At 33.9% G+C, this 23,308-nt stretch overlaps 1 protein-coding gene across 1 annotated transcript in view; it reads left to right on the top strand.

The window, feature by feature from the left end:
- Positions 1–2,852: 2,852 nt before the first annotated feature.
- The window catches only part of Cndp2 (Cytosolic non-specific dipeptidase 2), a 51,713-nt gene continuing 31,257 nt past the window's right edge, over positions 2,853–23,308 (top strand). The window contains exons 1-4 of the mRNA XM_076495580.1: positions 2,853–3,143; positions 5,765–5,888; positions 19,167–19,337; positions 19,970–20,125. Of these exons, the coding sequence (XP_076351695.1) occupies positions 3,109–3,143; positions 5,765–5,888; positions 19,167–19,337; positions 19,970–20,125 (486 nt within the window). The 5' untranslated portion in view covers positions 2,853–3,108. The remainder of the gene's footprint in view (positions 3,144–5,764; positions 5,889–19,166; positions 19,338–19,969; positions 20,126–23,308) is intronic.

Here is a 23,308-nt window from a genome sequence, read left to right as displayed (position 1 = left end):
AATTTACCGAAATTATTGGATTTTACCAAGTTAAATAAAAAACATATAACTAACCTTATTTTAATAAAAAGGTTTTTCTTCTTCGTTGGTATACAATTTAGTTACCTTCATTTTTTTGTACAATTTTTCAGATGGTTGCCATTCTTTATATGTCGTGTTTTATAAAATATTTTTGCCATATAATAAGGCATTTAATGTTTCCGTACTTAACCATGCTGCAGCTGAAGAACGAGGCGATGATGGTAAGTTTATCATTAATTTGGAGATTATTGGGCAACGAAATTTATCTCCACTTTTCTCTTGAGAAATATAATACTAGTATTTCTCGTTATGAAATTTCATTCTCTTACAAAGTTAACTCTCGACATTCTCTATTGATGTCTTCATAATCTTTTTCGTCGATAATATTAGGAAATTTCATGGCCAATGGGATAACTGAATGTGGCTGTCCTTAAGACACATTTTCTGGATCTAAAGCTTCAAATAATTGTAAGTACGTGAACATACCAGATGATACAAACCGTTTGTACATTTTCTTACTTAGTTTGACATAAAAATTCAATGTCTTAAGCTGAAATTCTTCGACTTCTTTCGTTTGAAAGAATATTCTAGAAAGATACTTTCAGATCTTGCTCCACGGTGTATTTCACTTAAGAGAAGGTAAACTGAAGGATCATTGATGTTAACCTTCGATATATCTGCATCTCTTAGTACTTCTCCTTTAATAAACTTACCAAGGATACCTTTCATACTACTGTTGATGGAGGCACATAGCCTATGAATTCATAGTTCTGAAACTCTCAGCTTGAAACTCTAAATTTATTTTATTTACATATGGCAGAATAAAAGTTAGAAATGCAAAGTACATTTCTTCAATTGAATTCTGTAAACCTTCTGGTATTGTAGATACCGAAGTCATCCCATCTTTTGCCACTGAAGTAAAAAATAAGACAAGTGCTGGCCATTGATTCAGTAGTTCTACAACTTGCAGAAGTGATAACCATCGAGTACAGCTATGATGTAAAAAACTTTTTAGGATCAGTCTGGGTAATATCCTAAAATTCTGCATATTCAGATAATCCCTTTGGGCTGTTTGACAAATATGATTAAATATTTCTAGTCAGCTCCTCTAAGGAAGTTGGAAATTCAGAAAATGCATAGGATGCACATTAATGCATTGAAAGCATTCACAACCTTGTACAAAGAGATATGGCACTTTCTGCTTTAGAAGGCTTTGAACACCACTTTTTGACCCCATCATTACATTTGCATGGCCTATCAGATTTTTAAATGGGATTCCATGTTTTTCAAAAAATGTTACTACAAAATTTAAATACCTTGGGCAGTACAGCAATTGATTTTCAAAAGTTAAAAACTTGTCAACTTTTTTTTTAATATGGCTATCATAAAATCTAGCTATTAGAACAAGTTGCTTTTTGTACGTTCGCCAACAATTAATGAAAAATTAATATTCTTTAATTGTGCTATAAAAATTTCTAAGTATTCCTCATCAATGACATTATGAAAAATAACCGTTTCTTTTGTTGTTGCACATTTAATCCCCTTAACAATTTTAGAATCAGGGTATGCGTTAGATATAAAACTTGAAGATGATCTAGTATTGAAATGGGGAGATTGTGTTTTGCCACAAACGCACACATTTTCAGTTCAGTGGAAACCACTTGAAACATGCTATCAGCTATACGAAGAAGTAGAAGGCCAAAAGAAATCATTTACTTTAGAAGTCTGGGCACTTGCTTTAATATTTTTTAAATGTTTTTCACTGTCAAAATGTTTCTCAAGTATGGTAACACTCCCAGATAAGTCACAACTGTATACTTTACAAAATGACTTATTTAATTTCAGTTTTTCGAACATCGCCTAAAACAACTAAACTTAGGATCATTAAGCCATTTTTGTGTCATCTGACTTTCTGTTCGTAACTAGGCCTATACAGACTTACTTGCGTGGTCTTTCTACTGAATCACTATCCTTATCGCTCCTTTTCTCAACTTTTATGATCTATGGATTAAGTTAAATATAAATGAAATAAAATTATAAAAATATAAGTAAAACACAGATTTAAAATCAAACAATGCATTATACTGTGAACGAATACTGACACACATCACAACTCACGAAATCATAACAATAGTTACATTATATGAAAACAATAATGAAAAAGCCACTGGTGCATCATCATTGTCTGAAATTATCTTGCGCCTGCGCAATGAGCTGTTATGAAGCATATTCAAAAATTTAGACATAAAACACGTTCTTATAAAGCATTATCACAAGGTCAGTTTTGACGTATAGGAGGCAATAAATTTGAAAATCTTTTATTGGCCATGCAACAGGTAAATTAGTAAAATTTACCAAATTCAGCAACCTTGCTTGTCACACCAAACATGCTCGCCCTTTTAGTTGGGAGACGTTATAAGTTTGGTCAATCCCATTATTCGTTGGTTAAAGAGTAGCTCAAGACTTGCGGGGGGTGGTGTGGCTAGCTGTCTTCCTTCTGGTCTTACATTGTTAAGCTAGGGATGGATAGCGCAGATTGTCATCGTGTAGCTTTGCACGAAATTAAAAAACAAAATACTCATTTCTTCCGATCATTACAATAAACCGATTAAAGTGAGACAGAAGGTTCTGAATTATTTGAGTAGTTAAACAATAATTATTAGAGATTTTGTTTCATACATTTATAATTATAACCAGTCTCGGCTCTGGCTTTTCTTACCTATAGGGACAAATGAGACAAATTGGGACCAAATCTGAAATACATCTAGAATTAAACTGTGGGAAGTAATGTCATTTCAGAAACATCTCTGGCTCCCTCGCCAGGGCCTGTCCTGATTGTGACAAAACATGAAATAGCATATTAAGCTAATAAGTTAATGTGAATTGAAATAACTATTTCCTCATCTATTAGTTTAGTAAACGGTCGATAGATGGGAACACTTAACGAGTTTAAAATCCATTTCATGCTATTATGACACCGCTAGATACTTAATCAACTACTGTATTGCCGGAAGGTAGGGGAGGTGTTATTTAAGGTGCTTTCCTGATTTAGTGCTGTTACAAATAAGTATTAGTTTTGGGTTAATTATGGAAAGCACAGTAGATTTGAGTACGATATTCAGGTGAGTTTTGTTGATAATTTACTTTTTTAATAGCAATTTAATTTTAATAAGTTGCAATAATTAGTTTCACATTTCTATTATTAATGTTAATTATTATATTTCTATGACTTTTAATCCGAGACAAATTCTTAATATTAAATATCAACTTAAAAGTGAAGCTGAAAGATAACTTCGTGACTGTAAAACTATTGCAGTATAGGTGGTACTGACTTTCACTTCATTTTTTTAAACATATTTTATAATTACACACGTATGAAATAGAAATTTTCAAAAAATGAAATTAATAAAGGCTTTAGAAACAATTATTTTATAATCAGTATATTTAGTTAGTTCTAACAAGGCGAACATAGGCACGTTGTATTCATGTTATTTATTAGTGAAGGTTATATAATTATTAAATAATTACAGCCTGTTGAAACTTGGATATAAAAACTGTCTCTTCTTTACTCTCTTCATTGTCATTGCAATGTTCATGGACAAATAACTTAGTTTCCGGTGCCAAATTAGTTTATACGTAGATACCCAAAAAAAAAACAAAAACGTATTTAGATATTTTCTTTCATATTGAAACTAGATAAAGTTTCTTAAGTTTAAAGAGGAAAATCCTTAATTCATGGTGATAGAAAATTCCAAACGTACGTATGGATTATATCACACTTTTCAATATTAAAACAAAGGCTGTACATAGTGTATCTCATACAGGTGTTCTTCGCAGTGAAACTTGAGACAGATTTAAACTCCGTCATAGTTGCAGAGTTCACGACACTTAAGACAAAGTTTCAAAAACCAGCTACTCTATTAGAAAAGTATTAAGTATTTCCTGTGGTTTTGCAGAGTGCACTTACTAGATTGTAACAAGTCTTTTAATAGCCTTATAAATCTTAGTTATGCCCCACTCTCCCCTAAACTTTTCTCTCCAGTAAAAAACATTTAATATATTTTCAATTTATCATAATGTGATAATTCAAACTAAACTAGAACACTTCTGGTAGCTTTTATCTTAGTCCCTTTTAACAGCTTTACATTCTTTATTAAATTAGTGGCCAAAACTGAATATGATATCCCAAGTGAGGTGTAACTAATCATATCTGATAGTGAACTGGTGACTTTTTCAACTCTTATTTAGTATTTTTTTTAGCCATACAACCTAAAAATTTGTTTGTCTTGTTACTAGTTGATATACTTTTCTATAAAGCTTAAGAAATTTTATAACATCTATGTACAGACTTTTTTCATCATCAACTTAATTTAATTTCCCCAGCATAAGAGTAATTAATGCTGTTAAATTAATATAAATGACCTAAATTTTTAAGACTAAAGAAACTTAGCCTATTTCACCAAATATTATAATTTAAATCTCTCTAGTACATCGTCTTTGGTTCAGTTTGAAATTCCCATTGATGGATACTTAATAAAATAAGTAAATATGCTATCAGTTAATAAGAAATGTCAAAAGATGTAGTACAGATCCCTGAAGATACCACTAGTAGCATTAATCTACTGACTTTAGTTAATAAATAAGCTTTGTGCTTTTTACCACCTAGTCAACTCTGAATCCAATTAACTACATTGTTTCCTGCACCAGTGAAAGCTTTGGGAAGTCTAAGTATACCAAATTTATTGAATTTCCATATCTAGATAGAATGTACTATTTTCAAAGAATATTAGGAAATTGTAAGACATAACCTATCCATTCTGAATTCATATTGATTTTCTGTTATATGAAACTGCTAAATGCTCTTGTAGAGTGTGTAGTAATTTCTCAACTAATGAAGTAATTAAAGTAAAACTAACTGGTTGATAATTACTTGGTTATCTACCTTTTCATTTAAACAAATTGGTGAATTTTCAATCTTCCAGCACCTTAACACTAGTAATGGATTAATTCAAAATTTGGTTAATAGTCCTGCTATGTTGTTTCCTTCAGTTTTATAATCATGAATTTTTTTCATTTCTGGCTTCACCCTTTCACTTCAGCTGGGACGTATATTTCATAACATACTGGGAAATATACTTCATAGCTGAAAGGAATGTAAAGAGCAAATGGGCTCCAGAGCAAACATCATTGCTGGACCTCCTTTCTTTTTTTTAAATAACTTATTAAAAAGGTCCTAAATTTAAAATGGTAACAAGCTTATAATCAAGGCAAAGTCATACCAGTAGGCATTTTAAGCTTGTAGTGTAAGCATAAAAAGTTAAAGTAACAACAAATATCTATTAAATCTATAAAGTGACAAAAAGTACATATATATTAATTATTACTCAAATTATTATTTCAATCATTCTCAATGTAACATATGTCTATAGGCAAATAAAAACTACAAACTATGCTTTTAATGGTTAAATGAAGATGCTAAAGGTGCTTTGTGGGCTTTATGACATAACTAGGTTTCATTTGCTTGGGCTTCTGAGGAGTTGCTCCTTTGCCCCCTATGATGTTGTCTAGCAACATAATAATAATCAACCAAAATCCTATCAACTCCCATTTTAAGATTGTTTCTCTTAATATTATTATATTAGTAATGAGACTATAAGGGATAAATAAATTATTTTTAAATGAAAAAAAATCTGTTACTACATTTTTTGTATTTAATATTTTGCTAATAAATGTGTTTTCTCAGTTATATTGATGAGCACCAGCAACAATATATAGATGCACTGAAGAAAGCTGTGGCAATTAGAAGTGTGTCAGCATGGCCGGAAACCAGAGAAGAAATAATAAAAATGGTGAAATGGGTAGCCGAGGTATAGTTTTTTCAGTTATTCTGCCTTTCAGTTTTAGTTTTAAGTTTTATATTTAACATTTTAATTTTCAAGTAACTATGCTCCTCTAAGTGATTTTAGTGTCAATGTACCTGTATTATAGTAGTATATTTTCTTTTGTAAAAATCCAAGATTTAGGCTAAAAGTGAAATATGCTGTTAATGGTACATGTATAGTAATTTAAGTGTTTATTTTTATTCCTAATGCATTAAAAAAATTCATGAATTAAGACATTTTCTGATCTTCCCACTTCTCCAATAACAGGATTGTATGGAAAATATGATCACAACTAGCACATACAAAAACCAGTGTGTGTGTGTGTCACATCACCCTTGATTTCTTAAAATAGGAAAAGTTATCAAAACCTAAATGCATTTATCCAGAAAGAAAGTTTGATTGCTGTCTGCCAAATATGATTTTAGTGATGGGCTCAAACAGCCATGAAGCCTTAAGTGTAGTGAGTGTTGATATAATAACCTAAAGTAAAGATGTATTGTGGAATCTCCTAGCCTAGAGCAAAGTATATAAAATTTATCATGAAATTAAAAATATCCATTCAATTTTAAACTTAAATTGTATCTAAATTAAACCATTTTTTTATATTGTCAATGTTCTTAATAAAAAAAACACAACAAATCTCTTTAATCAATGGAGAGACTAAGAAATCAACAAATTTTTCCAGTTTTGTGGGTCTTTACATTTTTTTATACTTTCATTACATAGACTAACAACAATATAAGGTTATATTTTTGTTTTACTCAAGGTGGATTCCTGTACCTGATGAAGGAACATTCCAGTGAAAATTCTGTACTTTCAATTTACCTCCTTTGGGATCTGAATATCCACTCGCATGTTTGTTGTGCATAGTGACCCGTGAAGGAGAGGAGAGGATCCTGGTGGTTTAGAGGTCCAACCCCCAGTATGCCACTTTGGCCTTGAATTTCTGTGGATGGGCAGCCTTGAGGTAGCTTCCCAGGGTCAGTTAGTTGATTCTTTTGGGCTAGGGTCAACTGAGTATCAGTGTTTGGATATTCGTAACATATGTGGATATTGCGTTTTTTGTCAGTGTTTGGGTATCTAGTGTTCATGAAACCATGGCATTGCCCTTTATAGGGCTCAATGGTCAGTGGGCACTGACATTTTCTCTATTTATTATGGACACCTCAATTCATTGAAAAAAAATCAAACAAAAAGGCAACGGATAATTGAAAAACAACCACCCATGGATGACTGTTGCACAGTTGCCATCACAGTTGGATTCCACACCTTGATTTCTCATTTATTATCTGAGAAATCCTTAGGACAGATATTTTTCATTCAGAATGGATTAGAGGGACTTGCTGGTTCCCCAAAGTCAGTCAGGAAATTGCACTCTGTAACATTGTGGTGGCAACATCTACACTAAAACACACCCAACTCCTGAATTTGAAGGCCATTGGGAATATACCCAATGAGGTTACTCTCCATGCTACTTTGAATTCCTCAAGAAAAGTTATTGTTGAGAGAAATTTAAAGAATATTCCTGGGTTGGAAATCCTTGTTGGTTTCTCCAGCTGAGGTGTTTCTGTGGTGTGCTGTATCTCCACCCTTAAAGATTGAATAATACTGCCTACATATGTTTTTAATTTGAGATTTAAATTGCCACTTCCACTATCAATGCAGGTTATTTGAACTGCAAGGTAAGGCTATATATTTCCAACTATTCCCGATGTTTCCAGTGTCACTGATTCAGCTATTTGAAGGTGTTGTGATTCTTTGTGTTCATTGTGGTGGCAGACCATGACACACATGACTGAAATGGAAGCTCACTGTGCTAACTGTAGTGGACGAAAAAGAGGTCCAATGTTTAAAAACTGTGAAAAATATTTCCTACCCCAAGGCTCAGAAGCTACTGTCCCCCACTCCATCTTGGATATATGATGCTACACCACATTCCACTGATACAATGGGAGTGCATACATATCTTTCTATGGCTCTGACAGAGTTGTTCCCTAACCATGTGAAATCTTTTGCTCTCCATGGCTAAGAGTGGATGAGTCGACATCTACTTCTTTGTTTGTACCATTCCTTCCATTGGCTCCATGAATCCACTTTCTCTAGTTCCAACTTCTATCACTAGCTTGGGTCTATTTTCTTATTTAGCCCCAAGATGCAGAACAATTATTTGTTAAAGGCCTAAGTTGCTGAAATATACGTCCACTAGACCTTCCCACTTAACTCAGAAGGATCCATGGAGGTCAGCAGATCTTCTACTAAAGAAAGATGGAGTGGTTGAAAACAGAAGGGCTCTGCCCAATTTTCCACTACCGAAATAAAAATAGCCACTTTGATACAGTGGAAATGTCGAGGTTTCTATTCTAATGTGGATGACATAAAGGTTTTAATTGATTCTTATCATCCAGTGTGTCTTTCCATACAGGAAACATTTTTGAAACCTGCTGGATACAGTCACCTTTGAGCTGCTTTCCTTGTTACAGAATGACAAGCTGTGTGATGGGAGAGGTGGCACTGCTGTTTGACCAGCATGTGTCTTCTCTGTTTCTGCCACTCTATACACCTTTTGGAAACTATAGCCATGCATGCTTCCTTGTTTCGTATCATCACTGTTTGTTCTCAATACCTGACTTTTGAAGAGACCTAAGATCAATCAGATCTTGATCCTCTCATTGAATAGCTGCTATCTTCTTTTTTAATCATGGGAAATTTTAATGGACATAATCTTCTCTGAAAGGGGTCATTTCACAGAGAATATGCTCTCAGCTCACAACCTTTCTCTATTCTATACTGGTTCGTATACTTATTTCATGCACCTGGTCAGTCTTTCACTCCTATTGGTCTCGATCTGCTTCCCTTCACTTTTTATGGATGGTAGTGATAATTTTTCTATCATTTTAAGGGAGACTTGTGGTCATTGGCACTGACTCTTGTTCCTTGGTGTATCAGCCCAACTGGTTCTCTTTCACTGCACTCTCAAAACTTAATCCTTCTGTTATCTCTATGCCATTAATAGAAGAATGTGTTCAAGCAGTAGTTCAATCTATTCCTGAAACCTCAACACTTTTTCCATGGTGTCCTTGCTTATGGTGAAGTCCTGTCTGCCAAATGGCATGGAAGGCAAAAAATGGGTCTGGAACACCTTTTGTTGGTGTCCTACACTTTCAAACTGTATTATTTTCCAGTGGACCTGTGCCCATGTTGGTCAGGTAAGATGTCAAAGCCAGAAGGAATCTTGGGTTAAGTTCACAATTATAACACCTCTTCTACCACCACTTTGAAAATATGGGACAATATTCAGTAGGTCAGTGAGACGTATAATTTTTTCCCTTTTGATTTTGCTCTCTTATGGCCAGGAAGTTGCTAGAAAGAGCTTTTTTTCTTGCATCTAGCTATTCTCTCTTCCCCCCCCTCCATATTCTTGGCCATTAAGTCATGGGAAGAGCAATTGCCCTCTTCCTTTCAGACTGATCATATCTATGACTAATTGCCCTTACACTGGTTGAAATCAAGCTTCCTTTTCATCAGTCTCGCAGTACATCAGTCAGACCTGATCATATTCACTACAAGATGCTGTTCCATCTCTCTCCTACCTTTCATGCTATTCTTCTGTTTCTTTTTAACAATATCTTGCAGGAGAATGTTATTTCTGATGCCTGGCACTGGGCTATTGTCCTCTTTTTATGTAAGCCCAGGAATGATCTCAAGATTCTTTCTATCTAATCACTTTGAGGAGCTGTCTCTGTAAGGTTTTGGAGAGGATGATCAATGCTCATCTTGTTTGGTGCCTCAAATCAACCAACCTACTCTAACCCACTAAACATGGATTTTGAGGACAGTGTTCCACCTCAGACCACCTGATTTGACTAAAAATATTGATCAGAGAAGCCTTTCTTAAGTGACGTTTGTTTCTGTATTCTTTGACCTTGAGGAGGTTTAGAATGCTACCTGGAGGTACAGACATCTTGCAAGACCTTGACTTGTATTAATTGTGTGGCTATTTACCCACTTTTATCCAAAAAAATTTTAATGGATCAGTGATTTCAAGCCTGTGTGGGATCGACGCTATCCCATTCTTTTCACAGGAACATGGAGTTCCTCAGGGCTGTCTTGAGTGTCACACTGAAAGGTGTGAAGATTAATGCCATTGCTGGACAACTTCCTCCTACTGTTGCAAACAGGGTCTGTCTACAACTTCCACATCTCTTGTCAATCATTGAGCATGAGGTTTATTTGGTAGCAACTTCAGACTGCCCTAGATGGTTTGCTGAAGTAAATCACAGCAAACGTTTTTCACCTTTTTCTCTAAAATCGTTTGCATGTACTTTTGCAACCAATGAAATATTCACTCATATCCTGAGCTCTGTCTCAGTGATGCTTTTTTCCTGTGGTCCCTAAGGCAAAGTTCTTGAGACTTATTTTTTTACTGTAAGCTGACCTTCATTCCACAAATCAAGTGTACAAGGGCACTGAATATTTCTCCTTGTCCTCTTTTCTACCTCTTGGGGATCTGAGCAGTGTCCTATGCTAAAGATCTATTGTGCTCTTATTTGATCCATACTGGACTATGGGTTTCTGGTTTATAGTTCTGTCAGGGCCTTGGCTTTGAAGATGTTGGACCCCATCATCTGGAGCTTCAGCTCTGCACTGGGGCTTTTTGCACTCCTCCAGTCCAGAGTTTGTAGACCTCATGAACTTCCTCTTCACCTTCTCCACTTGCAACTTTCTTCACAGTATGTTTCAAAGCAGGTGGGATGTGTTGTCCTTCCTCAGTGGGCTCTGCTTCTTTTGAATACACTCTGCCATTATTTCAGTGACTTTTCTTTAAATCATCTGAGGAAAGTGGATACCCCTGATTGGAATATTATCTTCTACTTGTTGAACATCTTTTGGACCACTCTTCCCATTCATAGATATTTCTAAATCAGATGATTCTGGGTTCTGCCATGGTTTTTTATGGTTTGGTGGTTGCACACAGGATCCCCTCTACACTATCTGTGTTCACTACTGAGTTGTATTTCTATTTCTCTTACCATAGAACATGTACAAGCTATGCAGTATCATCATTTGTGCTATTTTTACTGACTCTCTTAGCTCTCTACTGGCTCTAGAATCGGTTCATGTTTGTCTCGCCCTGCTCTCGTGAATATTCAAAATCGACTGGCCTGTTTTTCTTTATCTTCTGTTTTATCCAGTTTCTCTGGATACCAGGCCATATTGGTATTCACAGAATGAGCTCACTGACACCACAGCTAAGTCCATCTGCTGCTGCTATTGCTGCTGTGCCTGTCTCATATATGAAATATGGTTCTATATTCGAGGCTCGGCATCATGCCAGTTGGCAGTCAACTTGGAGTGAACAACATGATAACAAGCTTTTTCAGTCCAAACCTTTTGTTGTTCTTTGGACATCTTGTATTCATAAGGATTGGAAGGAGGAAGCTGTTCTGGCTAGGCTATACATTGGTCACTGTTGTTTATTATTGTTTTCTTTTATCTGGGACTGATGCACCAATGTCTGGCCTTTGCAACACTCAAGTCAAACTAGCCCATGTTTTACTGTTGTGCCAGGGTTATGATTCTGAATGATGGTACCATTTTACACATGTTTTTTTTCCATGGGTTTACCACTTATGTTGGACAGTGTCATTGGAGATTGTGACACTACCCACCTTACTTGTGTTTTAAGGATCTCTGGCATTTTTAATGCTATTTCATCCTCTTGTATAAAATTTGGCCATTGTTTTGTTTTAACTTGATTTCTTACTACATATTATAATAATTTTACTTTTATCTGTTACAAATAGTTTGTCACAGATAGCTTAGTTGTTTGGCACTTATAAACACCAAACAATCAACCAACTTTTGTTGCTAAGTGACATGATATAAAAGCCATTGTTGAAACAGAGCATTACCAAAACAGACTGGCTTTTCTGTATATATATTAGAAGTTGTTAATCTGATTTTACCAACATTCTAAGGTCTACATGTAATGTACAGTCCGTAAGGAAAAGGGTGTGCTACACTATGTGCAGACCATCGCTTTTTAACCTTTCATTTAGTGTATCATGTTATTTAAATAAATGAAAAACATAGATTGTTTTAACTGATGTTATTCTTTGATGAATAACATTTTGTGTTAAAAGAAAATGGAAAAGTACAGAGTTATTCATGAATGTAAGCATACTTACTAATCACAAGATTATTTATTATGAATAAAGTGTTCTGGGTGGTATCTGTTTTCCATTATTGAGAAATTTAATAAATTCGACTGGTTCCTATTGTTGCCCAATTCTGACTGCTGAAACAGTTATAAGTAACTGTTAGAGACAGCCTATCATATGTTTTGTAATTTGACCAACATGCAGTATTTTTATGTATAGTGTGCGAGTGTAAAGCTGCTTGTAACCTGTGTTGATTTTTCCAACAAGTCTTGAGTAGTTAACATTCTAAGTTCTTATCTTAAATGTAATTGCAGTGATATTTCAGCAGTGTTTCAGAACTCTATACATATGTCCTTGTCTACTGAGGCTTACATGCTTGTCAGAATAATTTTAAGGCCTAAGGAACTTTTTTTCATTTTTTATTGCTCCAAGCCATGCATGGAATTCTTCTTTGTAGAGAATAATCCTTAAAGCACATGGTGGTTGCATCAGTAAAGTAAGTTCCACAGTATAAGAGTCTTAACATCTTGTGTAATAGGGTTCGTATTTAGTATCACCAGCATTAGTTAATTTAAGTATTGCAAAATTTGGTTTAGGAAGGTGAAATAAAAAACACTGTACATATAAAACTAAGGTAATAAAGGTTGATTGTAATATCAGACAGTGCAGTTAGGATAACAGTGTGTGTAGTGCAATAAGAGTAGTGTATTTGTTAAACATTCCCCTAAGTAGTTAAACAGTTGATAAATGGAATGGCAAAGTATGTATGCAGTTTTGTTTGGCCAAAAATAACTTAATGTACAAATTTTAGTGAACAGAGTTGTATTGCTTCTCTGGTGATTTTCAACCTGTGGTTCATGAAAATATTGAAGGTGGTACACTGAGCAATTATTAGAAATAAGGATAACCTAAAAATATTGTTTTAAGCATTACATATTTCAATTACAAAAACAATAAAAATATATTAATAAATGACCTGGAGTTAAGTTTGTAGCCACTAATTAGTTAAGTATTTTGTTTAGTAGTACATAAAAAGTTTTGATATACAAGTTGATAGAATTGGAAAATGACTATTATGGAATAAGAAAAAAAACAAACGATATAACGTCTACTTTAAAGGCAGATGCTAATAAGTGGAATTAATTAAAAATAGAAGTAATTTTGAACACCCTTCTGGTCCACATTGCCCTCCTAAATTGTGTAATACATATTTTACTGGTATGGTGTGCTGATGCATGTTTTTTCAAAGTCACTTTTAAACCAAACTTGTACAAACATTTTTCAGTGTTTCTACATAAAATAGATACCAAGACAAGGAATGCGAAATATGTGCAACAAATATAAGTAATGCCATTAAAAGTATTGTTTTCATAAATGTGTTATTTAGATAGTATCTAAAGGCATTTTGTTTTATTGGTAGCCCACACATTGGTGCCTGAGACAGGCTTGTAATAATATTTTGGTGAACCATCATTGTAAATCATTAACTAACAGATTTTATTTCAGTATTATTCCAAAGCATAAGGATTGTGTATTGTAAATCTTTCTACTCTTTATAAATACTCACAATTTATAAAGAAGAGGCATTAAAATATATAGTATTAATGTGTTTCTCAGAATTTTGTTTGGTTGATTAAAAAAAAAAATTAAGTGGAAAGAATTGGCACTGAAGTTACATGAAATAGTTTCAAGACACTCAAGTCAAAGAACTTTTAACCAGTTAGTGATCTGGAAAAACCTGTTAGGTCCTACATGACTTGAAATGGTAACTTGTCTGAAAGTGAGATAAGGAGATAAGCTTGTTTGGACTTTGATGCAGTATGTTTTTGAAGATATACTTGAATTGCACTGTTCAAAGTGCATGCAATATTACAGAATAGGACATGAATAAAATGCAAAGACTGATTAATGTAGTTTTAAGATGGCAGGATCAAAAGTTATCTTCCTAAGTGATTATAGTTGCAGAAAACAATAAAATTGAGTATTGTATGAGAATCTTTGTAAAGATAAAAATAAGATTCAAGGTTAATAGCTGCTTACAATGTATTGAACAAAGTTCAGACTGATAAATGTGTTTACAAGAGGTGGCATCAAGTTTTTATCGGAAAACAAAGGAGTTGGTTTTCATATATATTTTTTAAAGATTAAGGTGAAGCGATATATTAAAGAAATTGAAGATCTGGTAAACTAATAAATTGATTTACTCTCCCACAGTTGTTAGAATAATGATTACCTGTAGTTTTTACATGATTTGTTATAAAGTAAAAATCTACATGAGTAAGAATGCATATAGAATTGAGGGTTAGCTGTTCTAAATCATTAGATGCTTTAATTATAAAATTCTATTGCCCACATTTTTATAAGTGTCTAACACCCTTTAGTTCTGTTGCTTTAAAAAGAATTATGATAGGTTAGTATTTAAAGCATTTCAAGAAGTAATTTTTTAGGGTTAAATTTTTCTTTGATTTTATAAATTTAAGTAAATTATAAAAGAAATTCTAACAGTATATTTTTAGTAGTTGACTAAAGGAGTATTGGATCCTATTATATTAAACTGTCTAGTTAGTGGAAGTAAAGTTTGTTTGTGTGATTACTTAATGATTTCATAAATTATCAGATTTTTTTATATTTTTATTTGCTTGCAGTTACAAGCAAATACCATACTACTATTGATCTCTCAGTTTGCTCCCCTTCACCATTTTTCCACTTTTCATGGAGGGTTGACAATAATCCATGATGCAGTGATCATTTTCCTATAATTTTGAGAGATATTGGTCGTGGTTGATGCCACCTGACCCGTGTGCCCCCGTGGATGCTGGATCAAGCAAACTGGCCCTCTTTCACTGCTCTCACAGAACTTGATCCTGCCATCATCTGTAAGCTATCAGTAGACAACTGTGTAGTAGCAGTAACTGACTGTTATATAGGCAGCTGCTCAATGTATTCCTGAAACCTTGACACATTTTCCACGATATCCTCATCCGTTGTGGAATCCTGCCTGCCACATGGCACCAAAGGCTCAAAAATGGGCCTGTGATATATTTCATAGGTAATCCACACTCTTGTGCCACATGTACCACATTACTTTCCAGCAGGCCTGTGCACACATTCAGTGGGTAAGATGTCAAAGCCAGAAGAAATCTTGGATTAAGTTCACAACTATGTCAATATTCTGTGACATTGAGAAGGCTTATGATGCAACATGGAGGCATTTTGTGAGATGAGACCTCCATACATATGGGTTACATGGCCATTTGCCCATTTTCATTGAAAAGGTTTTAATGAACAGGAGTTTCCAAGTTCATGTAGGTTCAACACTTTCCTGTTTTTTCTACAGGAACTTGTAGACCCTTAGGGCTGTGTTTTGAGTGTCAGCTATAGGTCAAATGTACAAGAGCACTGACAGCCTCCATGACCTCTCTTCCACTATTTTGGGGAGTGGATCGATGTTCTATGCTAAAGATATATTGTGTTCTTTTTCAATTTAAACACGACTATGTATCACTGGTCTATGGCTTTGCCAGGACCTCGACCTTAAAAATGCTGAACCCCATTCATTATCAAGGACTTCAGCTCTGTACTGGGGCTTTCTGCACTTCCCCAGTTCAGAGCTTATACACAGTCTGATGAACCTTCTTTGCACCTTCAACATTTGCAACTGTATTTACTATATGTTTTGAAAACTTCATTCCTTACCAAAGCATCCTGCCTGGGGGTTGTGTTTTCCTTTTTCGATGGGCCATACTTTTTCAGAACAGACAATCTACTATTGCTCCTTTTGGCATTCGTATCCAGGCACAGTTGGATGAATTGGGTCTGTCTTTGGATAACATTGTTGTATCCACCGGTCAGTCCATCCCACCATGGCTTATTACAGTCCCCAAATGTGATCTATCTTTAAATTATCTGAGAAAAACACACTCCCTATTGGAAATACTGTCTTTTATTTGCTGAACATCTTTCGAAACATCCTTCCATTCCTCTTTATACAGATGGTTTGAAATCAGGTGACTGTGGGCTCTGCCATGGTTTGTTGTGGCTCGGTGGTTGGGCACAGAATCCTCTCTACAACTTCTGTGTTCATTGCTGAACTGTACGTCATGTCTCTTGCCCTGGATCACATAGAAGCTAAGCAGTACTCAAATTGCACTATTTATACTGACTCACCAACACTACAGCTAAATCTATCAGCTCTGGCACTATCACTGCTGTGACTGTTCCATACATGCACTATGGTCCTGTATTCAAGGCTCTACTCTGTGCCAGTTGGCAGTTGACTTGGAGTGAGCAATGTGAAAATAAGCTTTTCCAAATAAAATTTTCTTTTGGACATTGGCTGTCTTGCTTCCATAAGGATTGGAAAAAGGAAGTTGTTCTAACTAGACTATGCAATGATCACAGTTTTTTAACTCATCGTTTTCTTTTATCTGAGACTAATGCACCAATGTGTTGTCTGTGTAACACTCAGGCCACAAATAAGCCATATTTTACTGTCTTGCCGTCATTATGACTCAACAACGGCACCATTTTAAACATGTTTTGTCTCAAGGTTTATCTGTAATGTTAGACAGTGTTATTGGCAATGGTGACACTGTCCACCTTAAATGCTTTCAGTTTTTTAAAAGGCCATTAATCTTTTTAATGCTATTTAAATTTTTTTGATTTATACATTAGACCTTTTTTAATGTGATTTTCTTTTAAGAATCAAAGTACATCTAGTTCAATTTGAAATTAGAAAATGGCTGTAACATCAAATAAATCAAAACCAGGACTGGAAAGGCCAACTTCAGATGATTAACATTGATTGTTTAACTTACATGTTAGTTTTCCTTGCGAGTTATGATAATTACAATAATGCTACAAAAAGTCCTTTACAACTTGTATTACTGTAGTTTTTCTCTTACTGCTGTAGACTAGATGTAAACATTGGTTTTAATGCTATTTATTTTTTAATTCAAAAATTAAATTTTGTTTAATTTTACCTTAATTACCTTTTATAAATTTTACTAATTTTACTTTAATTTTAACTTTTTACCAGATTTTTGGTACAGATAGACTAGTTGCTTTGCCATAAAACACCAAACCAAACAACTGTCACTTATAAATTTGTGTATATGGATTATTCATAGATTTTGTAATGAACTTGTACCTCTGATTGCACCTGCTTTTCAAACACGTAATTTTTTGTGAGCTATATACCGTATATAGCATACATTCAACTGCATACAATATCCTGTATGGCAAATCAGCAGTCAGTGGGTTAAAACACTAGCATCATTTTTAATGTATTAGTTTGAACAACAACTTTTTTAGAAACTGGTATTAATTCTGCCATTATTTTTTCCAATAGTAGAATTATTCTCTTCTAAGTAAACTTTATCATGCCAAGTTCTTAAATGAATTCATTTTTAACTTAAAATAATTATTAATAATTTTTAGTAAAATTTATTTTTATTTCATTGTATTTATTTAGTATATGTTTGTATTTTATTACAGAATAGTACAATAATTTTATCTAAACTTTGTGTATTAAATTCATTAACTATTAATTTTTGTACCAGTATTTCAATATTATCATAAAATATTATTTATTACAAATATTATAATATCTGAATAACTGTAAAGTACTAATGTTTATAACAGATGGGTATGGCACATTACTATTTAAGAAAGTGATACCATTAATTGGAAAGTCATCTTTTCTTTTGTCAAAAATATATTAATAATCCTTCTTAGTTACTTTAATTTCTAAATTTAAATAATGTGTGTATGTATCAGAAACTGAAGTATTTTCAATTTCTAATTGTGCTGAATAAACAGTGTTGATAACATTATTTCAAGATTATTTATGCTAATTAAATCATCTACATATCTCTAAGTTAAAGTCAAAATATCTGGATTTGCATAGTTTTCAATAAATAAAGTAAAGACTATAAAAACAGTATGAAAAATTAACTTGCAAAATTATGTGTTTCACAACTTATTGATGACTTCATTGCAAACAGAAACAATGAATAACTGTATTGAACAATCAAGCCAAATCTGAACTATTTCATGTTTCAAACACTCAAATGAACTGAGTTTTTAAGAATATATTTGGTTCTATGAGGACTTAGAGTTCCCCATCCATCTAACATACATACAAGCCAATGTGTGCCATGCCATGTTTAATTTGTCAAAATAGGAGGGCTCATAAAAGCCAAAACGCATTTACTCGGGTGGAATAGTTTGATTACTGTTTTCCCATTATAATTTTAGTAAGGAGGGCTGTGAGAGTGAATGGTGGTACTGTTTTGGTATAATGAGCCTGAAGTGTGGGATCACCTAGCCTAGAACGAAGTGCATAAAAGTACGTGAAAGTAAAAATATTGATTCAATTTTGAACTTAAATCATATTTTATTTTATATCACTAATGCTTTTGATAAAAACAAATCTCTCTATTAAATGGAGAGTAATTAAGAAATCAACAAACTTTCCACATTTGTTTGTCTGTACATTTTGTTTCACACTTTCAATACATAGACTAACAACATTAGATTTGATGAGCAATATGGCATAAAAGCCATTGTTGGAACCTAGTATAACCTCAGTTCTGTGGCTTTTCTATATATTAGAAGGTAATTTAATTGATTTTTGTTAGCAATTATTTTGTGAATACTCCCCAAATTCATTTCATGAGTAATCTTAATTTTGATTGGCTCACAAAGGAATTCAGCAATGTTTGACTGCCTTGGCTGTATATTTTGCCTCTGCTGGTTTCAGAAAGCTTGATTTCAGAAAAGTTATTTATTTTAGGTAGCTATTTGATGTGAGGGTGGTTATACTTGCTGTGTTATATTTGATAGGCTATATGCTAGTGTTACCAGAAAAGGAAAACTAACTTGATGGTGAGTAGTGACTTGGTGACTTACAGATAATGACTGTTAAATTTGTTAAAATGTTTCATTATTGTGACATCCATATATATCTGTTCTCATTACTTAAATCTCCAAATTGCTAACAGCAGTCTTAATTAGATTTGTGTTTTGTCATTAGATTAAAAAAAAAGCATATCATAGGTTTTGTTTAGCATCAAATAAGAAAACTTCTTTCTATGTATAGTTGTTGGAAGCTGAAGGAGCTACTTGTGAGTTGGCCGATGTTGGAACTCAAACCTTTCCTGATGGAAAAGCTATTCCTTGTCCTCCAGTGATTCTTGGCCAGCTTGGAAATGACCCACAGAAGAAAACAATTTGCATTTATGGCCACTTGGATGTTCAACCAGCTGCTAAGGTAGCAAGAGCATTTTTAATGAAATAGGAGTAAAGTTGACAATTAGTTAACAAAAGGAGATACAACATTTGTACTTTTTACAAACTTGTTACAGTATTCAGTTTTATCTTCACCCATTAGGTAATTAAATACTGTGTTCACCTTGATATTCTTCAGCTACTTTTTAATGAAACTAATGTATGTATCCATACTTTATTAATTTTAAGAGGAACAGTACTTCTGATGGCCAAATTCTGATCAGAAAAAAATAGAAATATGAGTTATGGTACTTGTTGCCATAAGATTGACTGTTTTTACAAAAATCAGGGTGTGAAGTTGCTTGCAACTTTGCAAAATAATTTTTGAGACAAGGTTTGAGGTCTGAGCAGTTGAGATCAAGACCTAATAATTTGATCTTGAGGTCAGTCTTGAGATCCCATCTTTGCTACATTTTATGATTTTGCAGCATATGATCTGAACAATTACTAATGAAGTTCTGCTTTGAAAATATCTACAGGCAAGCTAAAAGATATATTAAAGGATAAATAAGATTCGCTTCCATTCTTAGTTTCTTATATAAAGTTTTAATAATACAGAAAAATTAAAAGGATTTTTAACGTGGTATGGTATGTATGTTTGTTTTTAACTTGTAGGAAGATGGATGGGACACAGAGCCATTTGAGCTTACAGAGAAAGATGGGAAGTTATATGGCCGGGGAGCAACTGATGACAAAGGCCCAGTATTGGCCTGGATTCATGCCATACAAGCATATCATAAAACAGGTTGTCAACTGCCTGTAAATTTAAAGGTACATTTATTTTCACTTTCATGATATAATAACTTATAAAATGTGCAAGTTCATCAGCAATTTAAGTAACTAATATTTGTGCAGACCTTTGTCTATATTTGTGCTATTTGTCAAAAGACATGAATCTAAGCATTTGATTTTTGTTGTTAGCAGATTTGTTGAGATTTGCTTTAAATGTTTTATGTACACTGAAATAACATATAAATCAAGAAATATAATGGGATTAAACCTATCACCTTGGGCATTCTTTATTGCACGTGTTGAGGTTAAAGTTATTTACATTCAAAATTTAAACTACTTATGTTGTATCAATTAGTACATCATAAAATCATTGCTAATAATAATTTTAATATTATATAAGTTTTAAGTTCTTAATTTTATAAGGCAATGTTAAAAAAGAATCTTAAATTTCCCCTAGTATGAGAAATATGACATTTTCTACAGGCATTCTTTCTTCTTTGTTTTATTCACCACCTCTCCAGTAAGTATGGAGCTTAGCATAAATTACTCAGTGATATATTACTCACTTTCATTGCCAGTCCTCATTGTCATCCTTAAATCGTGATAGATAATATCTGTAGCTATAGCACTTAAACACAGAGTATATTTCATTTATCAGACAAAATCCACACTCTGATGTCAAACTTGCCAGCAACTAAGGAGAATCAGTTAAGTGTTGGATATTGAGTGCTTGTACCCACAACATTTCAACTCTTACTGCTTTCAGTTGTCTGCAGTCAGCTGTAATTGAGAATAATCATCCTCAAATTATATATGTATCAAAAGCACTCCTAGGTTCCAAATATTGTCTGTCTATTCATATTTTTGTTCTTCCATAATTTAGTATCACTTACGATGGCTCTTAGTGCTTGATGTAGAGGAAGCAGTTGATGTTGCACACTTAAATATTAACTTGTAACCTTGTGGTGTATGTAGTCATGACTTAATTGTTAAGTATCAGGAATGATTAATCGAATGTAAAATACGTAGCTAATAGTATGTCAAGTAAATATTTATTTGTTGGCCAATTATGAGGACTCTTCACACAGTTTAACTATCTTTCTCGTGCATCAGCCTGGGAGACTTGCATGCCACTAGCCTTGAGGCAACTTCCACTTAATCACTATGCACAATAACTTCCCATGTTTACTTGTGGTAATTTCATTTGATTCTTCAGTACTTTACAGCACATGTTTAGCTTCTTCAAACTGCTGAGATTTGCACAGGTTAATGAAACATAAGAATTGTTAAACTTTGGACATTCTTTTTTTTAAACTTTATCATGATTTCACATGTTAATATGATTTCAACTTTTTTATAGTGAGTGAAGAAAATCCAAAACTCAGAACCTCTAATTTTCCAATGATAGTATGATTGGGGAATCTCGGTTATTTGTCTCTTAAAATGGAAGTGATAATTTGTGATATCTATAATGGTAAAACCAGTTCTGTAGTACTGCTCCTTCTGTTTGATTTCATTTAAGCCTGCTAATTGTTTATGAATTAGATTGGTTAATGTGTATATATCATGATGTTTTACATTTGTTACATTGAAAATTTAATTAAACTTTTGTCAATAAAATACAGGGACATAGATTTTTTACACACATTTGCAGCTGGATACTGGACATACAAGCAAAATTTTCATGAGGAGAAACACTTCACTAAACATCTGCTGGCTTGTTTCATGCATTTTACAGTAAGCATCCTTCGTACCTTTCAGAGATACTGCTTTTGTTGTTGGCAACTGAAACTCGCTGTTGTGCAGAAATTTCTAGATAGAAGTTTATAACCGAGTTGTCAGTCTTGCCAGATGTGATCATGTTCTCAAGTGCCAGATATTGCCTCAAGTTGTTGTCTGCATTGAATCTGGTGGTCAGATGTTCTATGCTATGATTGTGTCCACAAATTCAAAATATTGGCTTCTGTAGTAATCTCTAGCTGTTGTAGAATGGTGTGCTGAACCATCACCTGTGATCCTTCTGGGGAGTCTGCAAATGCATCATAGTTCAATAGGCATCAAATCTAGGGAAGTTACCTTTTCTCAGCTTCATCAAATATCTTGTAATTTTCCTCTGTTCGCAATACCTGCAATTGCTCAACTGTCATTGCAGATGCTTCAATCATGCCAGATACTGTTGCTGATTTTGCTTGGAATGTATGGTTTAATTCCTGTAATGCAGCTAATGGATGCTGAGCAATCAACAATCCTAAAACTGTCTTTTCTTTGTCAAATCTGTCCAGTAGACCTCATGCTTTCACTGCTACATCTGATTTTGCATTTGCTAATTCAGACAAAGAATCAACAATGTTATTGCAGTGATCATTAGCACATGTAATTGCAGATAGGTGGCACAACCAGCATGTTGGACACAGTGGGCAGATGTATTTAACTGGATCATTGTGGCTGTTTGACGATACAATATTTTCAAAGATTGTCTTGTATTTGCCTCATCTCTAAAGCAAGACACCAAGTTCATGTACCCACTGGATAGAATTTCGAACACATTTACAAGCTTGAACTGTGTGTTGCATTATTAAACTAGTTTTGTGTGCTCCGCAGTGAAAAAACAAAGCTGACGGTTGCTTCTCTTATTTTTGCCTGGCATCCATGGTATGCACCACTCATGTTAGCAGCTCCATCATACGTTTGTGCTCTTAATCCTGACAATGGTATATTGAGTCTAGTCAGTACATCAAGTATAGTTGAGGATATTGTTTCACCAGTTGTATTGGAAACACTGTACAAACCAAGAAATGTCTTATGGACGTCAAGGTTCTCATCTACGTATCATACACATATTGCTTCCTGTTTGGCACCTGTAAAATCTTGAGTGCCATTAATGCAAAGATTTTACTTTCCTGCACTTTTTGTGTATTGTTCTCCAGTATGTGATGGCTGAACATCTTCATTATTTCATTCTGAACCTGGGGTGATGTGAATGGCTTTCCACACTGTATCTGTGGAGTGTCAGATTTTTCATTACTGCACAATCTTGTTTCACAACTATCTGGTGGTTCATGATGTGCAATAGTTGCAAAAGCATTTTCAGACTCGTCCTCTGATGAACATGGTATTTCCTCTGTATGACAAGTTTTTATTCCTTTGCTTGAGGTTGTTGGATTATCTGCATCTGCATTGTTACTTGTAGTACTAGTAACTGGCTTGCAGAACTGTCTAATA

Source organism: Tachypleus tridentatus, chromosome 3, assembly GCF_004210375.1.
Source record: "Tachypleus tridentatus isolate NWPU-2018 chromosome 3, ASM421037v1, whole genome shotgun sequence".
Taxonomy (NCBI): domain Eukaryota; kingdom Metazoa; phylum Arthropoda; class Merostomata; order Xiphosura; family Limulidae; genus Tachypleus; species Tachypleus tridentatus.
The sequence above is the reverse complement of the archived record's forward strand: the minus strand, read 5'-3'. Positions and strand labels throughout refer to the sequence as shown.